At 45.5% G+C, this 14,815-nt stretch overlaps 1 protein-coding gene across 1 annotated transcript in view; it reads left to right on the forward strand.

Moving 5' to 3' along the window:
• IGF1R (insulin like growth factor 1 receptor) overlaps positions 1-14,815 on the forward strand; it is a 235,733-nt gene that overhangs the window by 177,962 nt on the left and 42,956 nt on the right. The window contains exons 5-6 of the mRNA XM_060755650.2: positions 5,138-5,282; positions 12,114-12,328. Of these exons, the coding sequence (XP_060611633.2) occupies positions 5,138-5,282; positions 12,114-12,328 (360 nt within the window). The remainder of the gene's footprint in view (positions 1-5,137; positions 5,283-12,113; positions 12,329-14,815) is intronic.

Here is a 14,815-nt window from a genome sequence, read left to right on the forward strand (position 1 = left end):
TTCCTCCTCCTCATCCTCTGTGAAATGCTTCACTTCTCTTCAAAAGAAAACTTCAGGATGGATTCCTGCAAATGTCTTCGCCTGGAGTGGAAAGGCTGATTGGGGAAGGATTTTGGACCCACCTCGACATGATGTCCGCGTGCCTCTTGTCTTCTTCTCTTTTCACACCTTTTATTATGTAGAGTTTTACATGGTGCTGTTAGTCATCTTTGAAGTTTGCTCATCTTTCGTCTTCATCCGAAGCTGGTGGAACACGATGTTCGAGCGCTGGTTTAAAAAGCTGGCAGTGAGTCGGAGGGGGAGGAAAGAAGCATTCCTTGGCCCGACTCACTTGGCAACCCTAGAAATAACAGAATGGGCTTTTTCTCTATGCTGGGCTATAGCAAAGCTCGTGGGAAACTGAAATCTTTTCCCCCAAGGAACTGATAGTGGGGAATCCGTCCTCCGTTCAAGTCTTGTGCTGCAAACATTCCCATGAAGATATTCATAGTTTGCCCACTTTGATGGTCTTTGTTGTTCAAGTGGGGCTCTGCTCACATATAAATGATTGCAGTGATTTCACTGATTGACTATGACTCCCAGGGACCAGAGTTCGAATCCCTGCTTGGCTGTGAAAATCACCCAGGAGACTCTTCGGCAAAGCAACCCTTCTGCAACTCCAAGGAAGGAAAGGGTATAATTCCTCTGAAGAAATCCTGCGGGAAAAAGCCATCTAAGAATACAAGATCCCTTTGCATCACAATCATATTTTTTGTATATCATGTGGCTCAAAGTTGTTTCCAACTTATGGTGATTGTAATACAGTGGTTCCCAACCTTTTTTGACCAGGGACCACTCTCCACCGTTAGTACTGTGCCGTCACACTCAGACACTATAAAGTTAAAACTAAGATGTGCTTCTCTCTTTATCTGAGTGAACTGCGAATGCCTTACTCAGAAGCTCAAGATTCCCAGCAACTGAGGCCAGTCCAGATTTGAACATCAAACAGAACATTTATTTCTCAAAGTCCTTGACAGACTTGGCACAGCTTGATGAAGTTACAAACACAAACAGTCAACTTGTGAAACCATATAGATGTCCTTTCCTTCCCTTTTCCTTCAGCTGCCGAGTTAACTTTCCCCAACGGTAGAAAAATCCTGGGATCTTTTAACCTAACCCTGAGCTGCTTTCTTTTCGAAAGACCAGGTCTTCCCCAATTTCAGCTCAAGGTTAGTTTGGGGATGAAGTAATGGAGCCTCTCCCAATGGCAGGGAAATCCTGAGATATTCTCTGCCCCTGCGCTGAGCTACTGTCTTTCAGAAAGAGCAGGTCTTCCCCTATCTGAGCTCAGCATCAATTTCCAAGGCAAGAGGGTAATCGTACTCACAATGGCCTGTCCGAGCTGCCTAGCTTGGCCACCAGCACATCTGAGGCTTTTTTTATACTAAAGAAGGCAGGAGAGCTTCTCCAAAATGGAGATCTCATCCCCAGGAGAAAGGGTGGTCTCTAGACCAAAAGGATACCTTTTTAAACCAATAACAGCAAAAGGCTAGCAGGCTGGCTTCCAGCCTCTATTAATGTTTAACTTTCAGGGTGCTGCTGAGACTGTAGCAACCCTGAGGGAAAATGCAAAGGGATGCTATTTTATGCAATGCAAACCAAGCTCCTGGAAGACGGAACAAGTACCAAAAGGGTTACAAGTCAGTTTTTGGTCAACTTTAGTTTCTGTTTGGTTATTTGGGGTGCTGATTCAGAAAATTGCATTGGATAGACCACATCAGCTCTAGTTTCTGATACAGAATATAATGGCATCCAGTAGTTGCCACTTCTCGCCCACAGAAAACCATATTTCATAAACCTTGGAACTATAAGAGGGTTCCGTGAGACCAGTTGCTCTCGTTGCAACAGTATAGTAATGGTGAGGCCACGGACCATATTTAGTTCTTGTGGACCACTGGTGGTCCACCAACCAGAAGTTGGGAACCACTGTTCTAATTGATGTATCTACACTAGGCATGGACAAACTTCAGTCCTCCTGGAGTTTTGGACTTCAACTCCTACAATTTCTAACAGTTGGTAGGCTGTTAGGAATTATGGGAGTTGGAGTCCAAATCACCTGGATGGCCCAAGTTTGCCCATGTCTGATCTACACTACAGAATTAATGCCGTTTGACACCACTTTCCTGGAAGCTGCCATTTTATGAGGTCTTCACCTTTCCTGGCCCAAGACTACAGCTCCCAGGATTCCCTAGCATTGAGCTATTGTAATGAAAGTAGCATCAAGCTGCATTAATTCCACAGTGTAGATGCATCATAGTGTCATCTTAGGGTCACTATAAGTTGGAAACAACTTTTAAGTCACATATCCAAAAATGACTGTGTTGCAAAGGGGTCTTGTCGCACCTTTGAGACGAACACAAGAGAAAGAAGTTGGTAGCATGCTCTTTATAATGCCAAGTCTGATTCATCAGGTCCTGACTAACAAATGATGTCTTTTTAGCCTGAGTTTTGTTGCAAGCTTCACGAGATAACACAGCTAGCCAGATACGTTTGATTCCCATGCTTCTCTTCCTCTACACCCATTCTTCATATATCTAGCTTAGTTAAGAGTTGGGGAGATCCTGGAAGCTTTTAGAGCTGTTGTTCTATTATAGTGCTGCCAATAAAGGTATTTCTTACCTGTAGGTTCCTTTTGTTCTTATGAGTCAATACTACCAATAATCTATCGTATATTCCGGGGTACTACACGACTGGGACTATTATTATTATTATTATTATTATTATTATTATTATTATTATTATTTACCTTACTTATATACCGCTGTTCTCAGCCCAAAGGCGACTCACAGCAGTTCACAACAAATACGAACAGCAAAAATTCAGTGCTACAGTATAGAAACAGTTAACAACCTAACACATTACACAATTAATAAACAGTTACTACAATACCCATTCACTGTCGTCTCGTCATCAAAAACATGTTCCAGATTCATCATCCATTGTTCCAATCCAGTGTTCATTAACCAATCATTGCACTAATTATCCGAACGCCTGCTCAAACAGCCAGGTCTTCACTTTTTTGCGGAATACCATTAGAGATGGTGCTAGTCTAATGTCCATAGGAAGGGCGTTCCACAGCCGAGGAGCCACCACCGAGAAGGCCCTATCTCTCGTCCCCGCCAGCCGTGATTGAGAAGCAGGCGGGATCGAGAGCAGGGTCTCCCCGGAAGATCTCAAAGTCCTGGTGGGTTCATAGGCAGAGATGCGGTCGGATAGGTAGCTTGGGCCGGAACCGTTTAGGGCTTTAAAGGCCAACGCCAGCACTTTGAATTGAGCCCGGTAGCAGATCGGTAGCCAGTGGAGTTGGCGCTATAGGACTTGTGCGTCAGCTGCGCCCGTACCTTGGGAAGTCTGACTTGGCCACGGTAGTCCACATTCTGGTTACATCCCGTATAGACTACTGCAACGCCCTCTACGTGGGGTTGCCTTTGAAGACTGTTCGGAAGCTTCAAATGGTCCAGCGTTCGGCAGCCAGGTTGCTAACAGGAGCGGCACTCAGGGAGCATACTACTCCTCTGTTGCGCCAGCTCCACTGGCTGCCAGTTTGCTACCGGGCACAATTCAAAGTGCTGGCTTTAGCCTATAAAGCCCTAAACGGTTCTGGCCCTACTTACCTGTCATCTATGCCGGGCGTGCGGTTGCCCCTGAGTCTCTGGGCTGCTTCCTGCACCACCTCCAGAAGGGCCTCCCGCGCTGCTCAGTCCGCTCTCCTTCTTCCTGGCCAGGCCTTACGAGAAGCTCCTCTTCTCCCGTGAGACAACGTTGTCTTGCGGGAGAAGAGGTGCTTCTCGCGAGGTCTGGCCAGGAAGAAGGAGAGCGGACTGAGCAGTGTGGGAAGCAGTTCAGGGGCCCAGGAGCCAACAAGGGAGAGGCCTGGGTCTGAGCAAGGAAGGTAGCCAGGAAGAGAGGATGGACGGGGAGCCTCCCTGGGAGGCCGCCATGAGCCCAGGCAGCGGAGTAGGAGGAGGCGGCGATGGCCAAGGCCCTTCACACCAAGAGGCTTTACCAGTGAGGAGGAGGAGGAGAGAGAGAGAGACCCCCAAGGGCTTCGGTGTGCTTGGGATGGACTCCCCGAGGCATTCTGGGAGCCGTAGTTCGTAATTTTATTATCATATTAATTTTATACCCGACGTACTAGACGACCCCCGAAATTTTATTTATTTATTAATCAATTTTATATACCGCCACTCCCCGAAGGCTCGGAGTGGTTTACAACATACATATTTGATACATTACATTTAAAATCAAAGAAAAAAATCAGCAAGATTCAAATGCCAGCCCAAATAAATAAGTTTTACAAGCTCTACGAAAAGATAGTAAGTCTCGGAGAGCTCGTGTTTCTGCTGGCAAGGCATTCCACAAGTAAGGAGCCACCACTGTGAATGCTCTACACCTAGTAGACATCATGTGAAAGGTCCTAATATTGGGAACTTCAAGGAGATTCATGCCTAAAAAGTCATCTAGTACCCTGGAATGTACGGTACTGAAGCTTGGTTGATTTGGTAGTTCTGCCCATTGCTTGATGATGTTTGATTTCCTATGTGATAATTGGAAAGCCTTCATGTTTGGAATTAGCGTACATCCAAATAATACATTCAGAAGAGAACGAAATTGGCCACCATGTTGTGTTTTGTAAGTTTGGAAGACACCCAATTGGCCAAGATGGTTCCTGACTTTGAGCCTTATGGGCCTTTCCTTTTTGCGAGTTTTGCTTGATCTTGTGAAGAATGGCTCATATCACCTGAGTCATTGGGACATTCTCTGCTCGCCTTAATGTATACAGCTCGCCGTCATCGAGCATAATAGGAGCTGTGGTTTCCCGTGTGCTTAGATTTACAATTGCATTCAAGACTCTTGCCAAAACATTGGCTGTTGAAAGCTCAGAATTCAAGGCTGGCACAGATGGCCATCCTACTAGCTGGGGGGAAAAAATCCAAGAGTGTAAATTCTAGCCGTATCTAGTTTTGAATTCCATCTGCCTACTTTTCATAGATCAATCAACCAGGCTTGATTCCTGAGCCAGGGAGAAGGACTTGTGAGTTAGTTCATTCTTCACTTCCAAGTGGACGTTTCCCACTCTTTCTTCTTCTTCTTCTAGATAATATTGCTTCCGAACTGGAGAACTTCATGGGCCTGATTGAAACCGTGACCGGCTACGTGAAGATCCGCCACTCGCATGCCCTGGTGTCTCTGTCTTTCTTGAAGAATCTACGGTACATTAATGGAGAGGACCAGCTGGAAGGGTAAGCAGTGAATCACCATCTCATAGTACTCTGTGCTGATTATCTGTCCGAACATTGTGTGTTGACCATAAATTGCATGTGTCAGACTCAAGGCTCGTGGGCCAAATGTGACCCACTGTGTCATGTTATGTGGCCCTCCAAATGCTGGACTACAACTCCCTATTCCTCACCATTAGACATCATGACTAGAGCCAATGGGAGTTGCGATACAGTAACATCTGGAAGGATGAAGTTTGTTCCATTTAGTCTGGAGAGTGGGGTTTGGATTTAGATACAAGGCTTGTGGATACGATGCCTGATGTTAAAATGTCCTTTTCACATTTCCCCAACCTCAGATCCACAAGTTCTGTTGGGTTGCAATTCCCATTATTCCCAGTCTGCAAAATTGATGGGGGTTATCGCTCCATAAGATTTGGGGACTCAAATTGGGTAAAAGTTACAGATTGTTACATATATGTTATATATGTTTGTGTGTGTATAAATACGTAAAATGGAGTGTGCAGTTTTTTCGTTAGTCATATCAAATTTGTTAAATTTGTACTTACGACGTGATATCTAACACACAAGCATGGCCTGCATCAAAAACTTCAGAATCGAAACTCACCCAATCCTTTTTTGTTTGCATTTTGCATACCTCAGAAAACCTCCCAAAGTCAGTTTCATTTTTAGCACAAGGAAGCAAAGCAAAGCCAAAAAGGCTGCCTTTCCTTTTTAAATGAATGGCCACTTGCCATTTTTTTTTGTCGTGTCAGGAGCGACCTGAGAAACTGCAAGTCGCTTCTGGTGTGAGAGAATTGGCCGTCTGCAAGGACGTTGCCCAGGGGACGCCCGGATGATTTGATGTTTTATCATCCTTTTGGGAGGCTTCTTGCCATGAGGAGACGGAAGCAGCAGGGAGGTAGCAGAGTTCGCTGGGAAAGAGACTAAGAAAGCATAGAATTGTTTTGATGGAGTTTGACTGATTTTTTTAGTGCTGTTTGTGTTTAATTCTGTTTTTAATTGTATATTTGTATATTTTAAATTCTGTGCCAATGCTTTCATGTCAAGCAATTTTGAGTCCCCTTTGGGGGGAGATAAAGCAGGGTATAATAATATACTAATATATTATAATATTACAATAATATAAAATAATAATATATTTTAAATTGTAGGCTGATTCTTTTATGTCAACCTGCTTTGAGTCCCCTTTGGGGAGATAAAGCAGCATAATAATAATAATAATAATAATAATAATAATAATAATAATAATAACATGGCTGTGGCTCACAAATGGAACTCTGAAAAAGGAGATGGAGGGACTGATTCTGGCAACCCAAGAACAAGTCATTAGAACTAATGCCATCAAAGACAGAACTGAAAAGTTGAGAACAGATCCCAAATGTAGACTCTGCAAGGAAGTAGATGAAACAATAGATCACATCCTCAGCTGCTGAAAGAAGATTGTGCAGACAGACTACAAGCAGAGGCACAACACCGTTGCTCAGATGATTCATTGGAACTTGTGCCACAAACACCATCTGCCTGCGACAAAGAACTGGTGGGATCACAAGCCGGACAAAATTATAGAGAATGAACATGCCAAACTTCTCTGGGACTTCCGGATTCAGACAGACAGAGTTTTGGAGCATAATACTCCTGCCCTTATAATCGTGTTAAAAAACAAAGTATGGATCGTTGATATTGCAATCCCAGGTGACAGCAGGATTGAAGAAAAACAACTGGAAAAGCTGACACAATATGAGGATTTAAAAGTAGAACTGCAAAGACTCTGGCACAGACCAGTAAACGTGGTCCCAGTGGTGATCAGCACACTGGGTACAGTGCCTAATGACCTTGGCCTGCACTTAAACACAATCGGTGCTGACAAACTTACCATCTGCCAGCTGCAGAAGGCCACCTTACTTGTATCTGCACGCATTATTTGCCAATACATCACACAGTCCTAGACACTTGGGAAGTATCCGACGTGTTATCCAATTCAACAGCCAGCAGAGTGTCTCCTGTGGACCCATCTTGTTGTGTTTCGAATAATAATAATGATAATAATAGCATTGCCTTTTGTTTTGTTGAGTGGAATAAAAGCATACTGTATAATACAGAATGTGCTGCCAGTGGTGTAGCAAGTTAAACTGCTGAGCTGCTGAATTTGCTGACTGAAAGGTCGGTGGTTCAAATCTAGGAAATGGCGTAAGTAGTTAGCCTCAGCTTCTCCCAACCTAGCAGTTTGAAAACATGCAAATATGAGTAGATCAATAGTTACCACTTCTGCGGGAAGGTAACAGTGCTCCATGCAGTCATGCCACTGGCCACATGACCTAGGAGGTGTTTACAGACAACGCCAGCTCTTCGGCTTAGAAATGGAGATGCGTACCAAACCCCAGAGTCGGACACGACTGGACTCAATGTCAGGGGGAAACCTTTACCTTTACTATACAATAATAGTTTTATTTCTCCTCACGACTCAAGGATTAACAGAACTCAAAAACCACTGGACGAATTGACACCAAATTTGGACACAAGACGCCTAACAACCCAATGTATGTCCTTCACTCAAAAAAATTGATTTTGTCATTTGGGAGTTGTAATTGCTGGGACTTATAGTTCACCTACAATCAAAGAGCCTTCTGAACCCCACCAACGATGGAATTGAACCAAACTTGGCACACAGTTCTCCCACGATGAACAGAAAATACTGGAAGGGTTTGGTGGGCAGTGTCCTTTGGTTTTGGAGTTGTAGTTCACCTACATCCAGAGATCACTGTGGACTCAAACAATGATGGATCTGGACCAAACTCTACACAAATACTCAATATGCCCAGATGTGAACACTGGTGGAGTTTGGGGAAAATAGAATCTTGACATTTGGGAGTTGCTGTTGCTGGGATTTATAGTTCACCTACAATCACAGAACATTCTGAACCCCACCAACGATGGAATTGAACCAAACTTGGCACACAGTTCTCCCACGACCAACAGAAAATACTGGAAGGGTTTGGTGGGCAGTGTCCTTTGGTTTTGGAGTTGTAATTCACCTACATCCAGAGATCACTGTGGACTCAAACAATGATGGATCTGGACCAAACTCGACACAAATACTCAATATGCCCAGATGTGAACACTGCTGGAGTTTGGGGAAAATAGAATCTTGACATTTGGGAGTTGCCGTTGCTGGGATTTATAGTTCACCTTCAATCACAGAACATTCTGAACCCCATCAACGATAGAATTGGGCCAAACCTCCCACACAGAACCCCCATGTGGGCCACAGCAACGCGTGGCAGGGGACGGCTAGTGCATAATAATTTTAAAACACTCCGTAAAATACATGTTAATACCTACCTCCATAAAATACATATCAAAACACACAAAACAAAAACAAGGCTTAAAATTCACCATTTAAACTGTATTAATCTGGGTTGAAACCAAGAAGGCACTCATGGAAGGTTTTAGGCAGTCAGGCTCCGTTGGATAGTAGCCTAGGTACGCATTGAACAACAACAACAAGAGAAGGAGCCACACAGGTTGCTACTTTCAGACAGTGGAATTGGCCTGGGAAATCACTCCTTTTCGCCCCCCTGCTCTGTCTTTTCCCATGTAACAATCCATTTCGAGCACAAGCTGTGAGAGCAGTTAATAAACAAGAATATGGAAGGAATTGTTTGAACAAGGTGGTAGCAAGGTCATGGGAAAAAGGCCCTACGTGTGTGTGATTTATCTGGGCTGAAAGGATTAGGTTGCGGCATGAGGGTTTTCGTTGCAAACCTCCCTTTTTTCTCAGTCAGCTTTACATTCTTGGGATGCCACTCAGGGATGGGACAAGCGGTGCAACGGGCATTCAGGCCTCTCCACATTTTGGGAGAGCTCCGTCACCCCTTTCAAGGAGGCACCTCCAACACAATGCCCTCTGCAACTTGGATACCAAATCACCTGAAGGAGGAAAGGTTTCCTCATCTCTGCCTTGCAGGATTGTCTTCTCATTGGAAGGACATATCCGTTTTTAATACCAGATACAGGTTGGATCTGGCCGGAGTGGTCCATGCCTTGGTCACCTCCAGATTGGACTACTGCAATGCACTCTACGTGGGGCTGCCCTTGAAGACGGCTCGGAAGCTCCAACTGGTCCAACGATCAGCAGCCAGGATGCTAACTGGGGCCCCTTACAGAGAGAGGTCAACCCTCCTGTTCAAGGAGCTCCACTGGCTGCCGTTTATATTCCGAGCCCAATTCAAGGTGCAGGTTCTTACCTACAAAGCCCTGAACGGTTTGGGACCCGCCTACCTGCGTGACCGCATTTCCATCTACGAACCCACACGTTCACTTCAGTCATCTGGAGAGGCCCTGCTCGTGATCTCACCGGCGTCGCAAGCGCGCTTGGTGGGGACGCGGGACAGGGCCTTTTCCGTGGTGGCCCCCCAACTCTGGAACACCCTCCCCAAAGACCTTAGACAGGCCTCTACATTGGCTGTCTTCAGAAAGAACTTGAAGACCTGGCTTTTCCGATGCGCCTTCCCAGATTAGGAAATCTCCACTACCAAGTCCCATAAGCACTTTATCAGAACCAATGATTGCTGCACATCGCACATCGCACTTGCCTAGAAGCCCTATATACACCTCCTGTCACATCAGCACTTTGAATCTTTGTACCCATTCTCTGGCCCGGCCCAGTTTTATTGTGTTTTAGTGTATTGTGCCTGTTGTTTATTTTGCTTTATTCTGTTTTTAATTGTTTGATTTGCTTAGATTGTATTGTTGTGTTGTGTGTTGAGGCCTCGGCCTGTGTAAGCCGCATCGAATCCTTCGGGAGATGCTAGCGGGGTACAAATAAAGTTTAATAATAATAATAATAATAATCCCTTTGCCTGGAGCTTTCCAAACGGTGTGTCAGGATGTGGCGTTCTAGGTGTGTTGCTGCCCAAGCAACACAAACTTTGGGCTGATGGAAAGGACTTAGAAAATGGGAAGATAAGAAATGGTTTGAGTATTGAGCGTATTCCATGCTCCAGGATTACATCCTTGAAAGGAGAACCAAAATACATATCAGTCGTAATCAAGAAAAAGCGGGATCCGAAATGAGGAAGACTGATACATAGAGTAGGAAGAAAAGGAAACTACAAGGGATTGAACCATGTTATCTCCATGATTTATGAACTAAAATTATATTTGAATGAAGGTTATTGAATCTGATATTATTCTGCAGTGGGAGCCAGGTGATCGAAGCTGCGCCACGTGGCCTGGCCTCGTGGAGAGCCTCCCTCCCGGCTCCTACAGCATGGCAGGCAGTGGAAGCCAGGTGATCTAGGCTGTGCTGCATGGCCTGGTGTGATGAATCTATCCTTTTGCCAGGAGGCCGAAGCCTGGAAAGTCAGTAGCTGACATGTTGAGAGATAGGCAGGAGAGCTAAGAGGCAAGAGGGAGGAGTCAGCTGACTCTTGATTGGCTAGAGCAATCAGGGGAGGAGTTAGCTTTTAGAGGGAAAAAGGCTGTGTCTTTTGACAAGAAGGGGAGAGAAAAGCTTTAAACATCGAAGAGTGTAGAAGGATAGTTAGGAAGAGGGAGCTGTGAAGAATTTAGACAGGGAGAGAAAACTTTTGAAGTTAGCCTTGTAGTTAGAGCATAAGATAGGCAAAGGTTCCTGAAACACTGTACATAGTAGGGTCAGCGTAGGAACGCCAGTTTGCTCTGTGAGGCAGTCAGTGGACTGTTCTCAGGGACACACTGTGTCAGAGTTAGTGAACAGTGTGAAGCAAGGAACTCACAGGGAACAAAAGTTAAAGTCTTAAGAAGAGACTACTTGTCTAACCAGCTAAGCCTCAGAAACGCATTACGCTTTTGTACCACTCTTATTAAGAGTTGTTTTGTTCACCAAGTTTTAATAAAACCTGTTTCTAATTTCATCTTCAACTGGTGTCTGCCTCAGTCTGTCACTCTCAATAGATCTCAGCTAGCCTAAAGAAAACTAATTTCAGTCCAGTCAGCGAAAGAAGCAGCCGTTATAGAAAAACCAAGGGCTTGAACAAACTTTACCAATTTCACATTCACACTTATGTTTTCCTCAGACATTAATCGAGGTGTTGGCGGCGAATCTACCAATTACATCAGTAATTAACATCGTTAATACAGTTGGTCACTCAACAATATTACTGAGGTGGGATAAGAGAGTCTTTCCCCCTTGTCATAGTTGTTTATCGTCGTTAGAGTAGTGTCCAGCTGAACGATAATCCTTCACACAGGTACCAGAGGTGGGATAGCCTTTCCCCCCTGCCTAGGTTGACGTTGATCTTTGGTTACACCTGGTCTCCCTGGAAGCCTCTCACCTGGCTCCTGCCTCCTGCAGTCTGGCAGGCAGTGGGAACCAGGCAATGGAGGCTGCGATGCATGGCCTAGCCTCACGAGGAGCCTCTCGCCTGGCTCCCACCTCCTGTGGCCTTCAGGCAGTGGGAGCCAGGCGATCAAGGCTGCACCATGCAGACTAGCCTTGCAGAGAGCCACCTACTGCGGCCTGGCAAAATCAGGAACTAGGTGGCACGGCCTAGCATGGAGCTTCTCACCTAGCATCATGCAATTTTGAGGAAGGAAAGGGGGGGTGACCCCTTTGAAATGGCCAATCGACCCCTCTGGGGGTTGCGACCCCCAAGTTGAGAACCGCTGCTCTAAGGAATTATTACAGCAGATGCTGCATATAATAAAGTCAACTCCTCCTCCCATTTCAGTGAGGACTGCCAGGTTTGTATCTTTTTGTTGTGATGTGAAATTTGCCTTACTATTTGCAAGGATGTTGTACCTGGCGTTTATTGTCCTGAACTGATATCCTTGTGAACATCTCTTTTTTAGGAATTACTCCTTTTACGTCCTGGACAACCAGAACCTGCAGCAGCTGTGGGACTGGAGCCACCATAACCTGACTGTCAAGGAGGGGAAGATGTACTTTGCCTTCAACCCCAGGCTCTGCGTTTCTGAGATTTACCGCATGGAGGAGGTGACGGGAACCAAAGATCGGCAAAATAAAGGCGACATCAATCCGAGGAACAACGGGGACCGGGCCTCCTGTACGTAAGACGTTGAGCAGTAGAAGCTTGAAGTAAAGATATACCTAGTCTAGTCTTCCTTCCTGAGATTAATCTTGTGCCAGAATATTGACGACGTTGAAGAAATGCACGCAGATGTCGGCTTTTTGAAGCTTTTTGCATTTGCTGGGTTGGTCTAGTGCACAACAAAGTAGAGCAATATTTTTTATAAGACAGGTGGGAATGTTCTGACTGAGAAATAACAGTTTGTCTTTTGGTGACTAAGGAATCAGTGGCTTATTTTAGAAGCATGGTGCACCTACATTGTAGAATTAATGCTGTTTGACTCCACTTTTAACTGCTATGGAATCATAGGTGTTGTACAGTAGAGTCTCACTTATCTGACAAAAACAGGTCGAAAGAACGTTGGATTAACAAAAATGTCAGATAATACGGAATATCCTATTGTTACGCATCCGAGACGGCGCTAGACACCTAGAATATTAACAGGGACTCAAAGATTTAAGGCAAGGCATTGCCTCGGAGCTGGAGCGGCCCAGTAGGAAGTGCCCGGATGCGGAAGAGGAGCCTGGAAATCCCAGAGGGAAGGAAGGAGGATGCTTCCACTTCTGGTCCTGCCTCTTTTCCCCCTTTCATCCCTCCTCCTCTTCCTCCTCCTTGTCTTGCCTTTTTCACTTATTGGGAATGGTGAGAGGGTTGGGGAAATTCACTCCTTTAATTGAAGGGGAAATGTTGGGGGAAAGGGGTGACTCTTATGGATAAGTGAGACTCTACTGTAAGTTTTTCAGACTGTATGACCATGATCCAGAAGCATTATCTCCTGACATTTCACCTGCATTTATGACAGGCATCCTCAGAGGTTGTGAGGTCATAGATGAAGGCGAAACGTCGGGAGGAAATGCTTCTGGAACATGGCCATACAGCCCAAAAAACTTACAACAACCTAGTGATTCCAGCCATGAAAACCTTCCACAATACTCTACTGTAATTTTGCAAAACCTTCTCTTCCAAAGAGGTTTGAGATTTGTAGTCTGGTGCCTCTGTAAACTACAAATCCCATGATTCCATTGTATCGAGTCAGGGCTCTGAAAGTGGTGTCAAACTGCATTCGCTTTGCAGTGTAAATTGCATCCAGTGTTCTGAAAAAGGGAGGTTGACATCACTGCATGGAGGGTCTGGTTTCCCCATGTTTTGGAATCGTGGCAAATCCGGCTTCTAAACCAGCGGTGAAGCAGCTAAAAGATGGCCTGCTCCAGGCATTTTGAAAGCATTCCTCCCTTTTCCAAAGGGTTGTTTACTGAACGGTGGCCTTTTCAGCCCAAACACAGATGTCACTGGGACCAAGTGTAAAGAAATCCCTGTTGTTGCCATTGAGTAAATCTGGGGATTGCATTCTCCGGAGGCGTTGGAGAGGCCTGGGCCATTCATGCCGCCAGCGCTGCCAACTCCCTTGCCAGGCTTCGTGTTTTTCTTTCAAGCTCTTTTGCCTCTGAAAAAAGGAGGGAAACGGGGGTCTCTTGCTCTCGACTTGTCTTCCCTGTAAAACAGAGACTCCTCAAGTACAACTAAAAGGGGCTTTGAAGTGCTGGCGTTGTGCAGGCCAAGCTACAAAGAGTGGGGGGAAACACGGGCGATTTGTACCCTCTTTGTGGAAAAACAAAACGGGACGGCGGCAAGAAAACCCCTTCCCCGCCTGACATTCTGCATGCTGGATTTTCAATCCAAGATTTGGAGTCTCTTAAGAAACGAAAACAAAACCAAGCAAACAACAACACCCCATGTGTTTCTTCTGAATGGGGTGGCTTTTGAAGATTGGGGAATGAGGGCCCATTGATCCTTGGCTGTTGATCCAACCAGATTGTGTCCCCTTGACATGGATTAGCTAGAGCCTTTTGGTAGGGTGCAGGTTGTGTTGACATTTGGAGACGATTCACACATGCCTGTTTTTATCTTTGTGGATGTAAGGGGGAAATGCACAATGGTGTCATGTCATGTACTATTGGTTTGCTCCATCTTCTTGATTTTGAGCTGAGGACACCTTCTTCAAGAGAAGGCCCACAGAGGTCGTCACTGTCACAGGGAGAGAACCTGGTTCTGCCAAGAAATAGGATGGTTCTTCTGACTCCTTCATGTGACGATTCCCAATCTCTGGTCTTCCAGGAGTTTGGGGTTTCAGCTCCCAGAATCCCTGATCACCAGCCAAGGCAGCTTAAGCTTCTAGAGGGCTACAGGTTGGGATTGTTGGTATAGAACATTTGGAAGTGTAGGGGGGGGGGGGTCAGTAGTCTAGAACAGTGGTTCTCAACCTGGGGTCCCCAGATGTTTTTGGCCTACAATTCCTAGAAATTCCAGCCAGTTTACCGGCTGTTAGGATTTTTGGGAGTTGAAGGCCAAAAACATCTGGGGACCCCAGGCTGAGAACCACTGGTCTAGAAGAACATCTAGTAGGTAGTGAGTGGGTCGCCGGTCTAGAAGAATATGTGGAGGGCTAAACATTGGCGTTGTTGA

The sequence above is a fragment of the Anolis sagrei genome, chromosome 9 (assembly GCF_037176765.1).
Source record: "Anolis sagrei isolate rAnoSag1 chromosome 9, rAnoSag1.mat, whole genome shotgun sequence".
NCBI classification, from domain to species: domain Eukaryota; kingdom Metazoa; phylum Chordata; class Lepidosauria; order Squamata; family Dactyloidae; genus Anolis; species Anolis sagrei.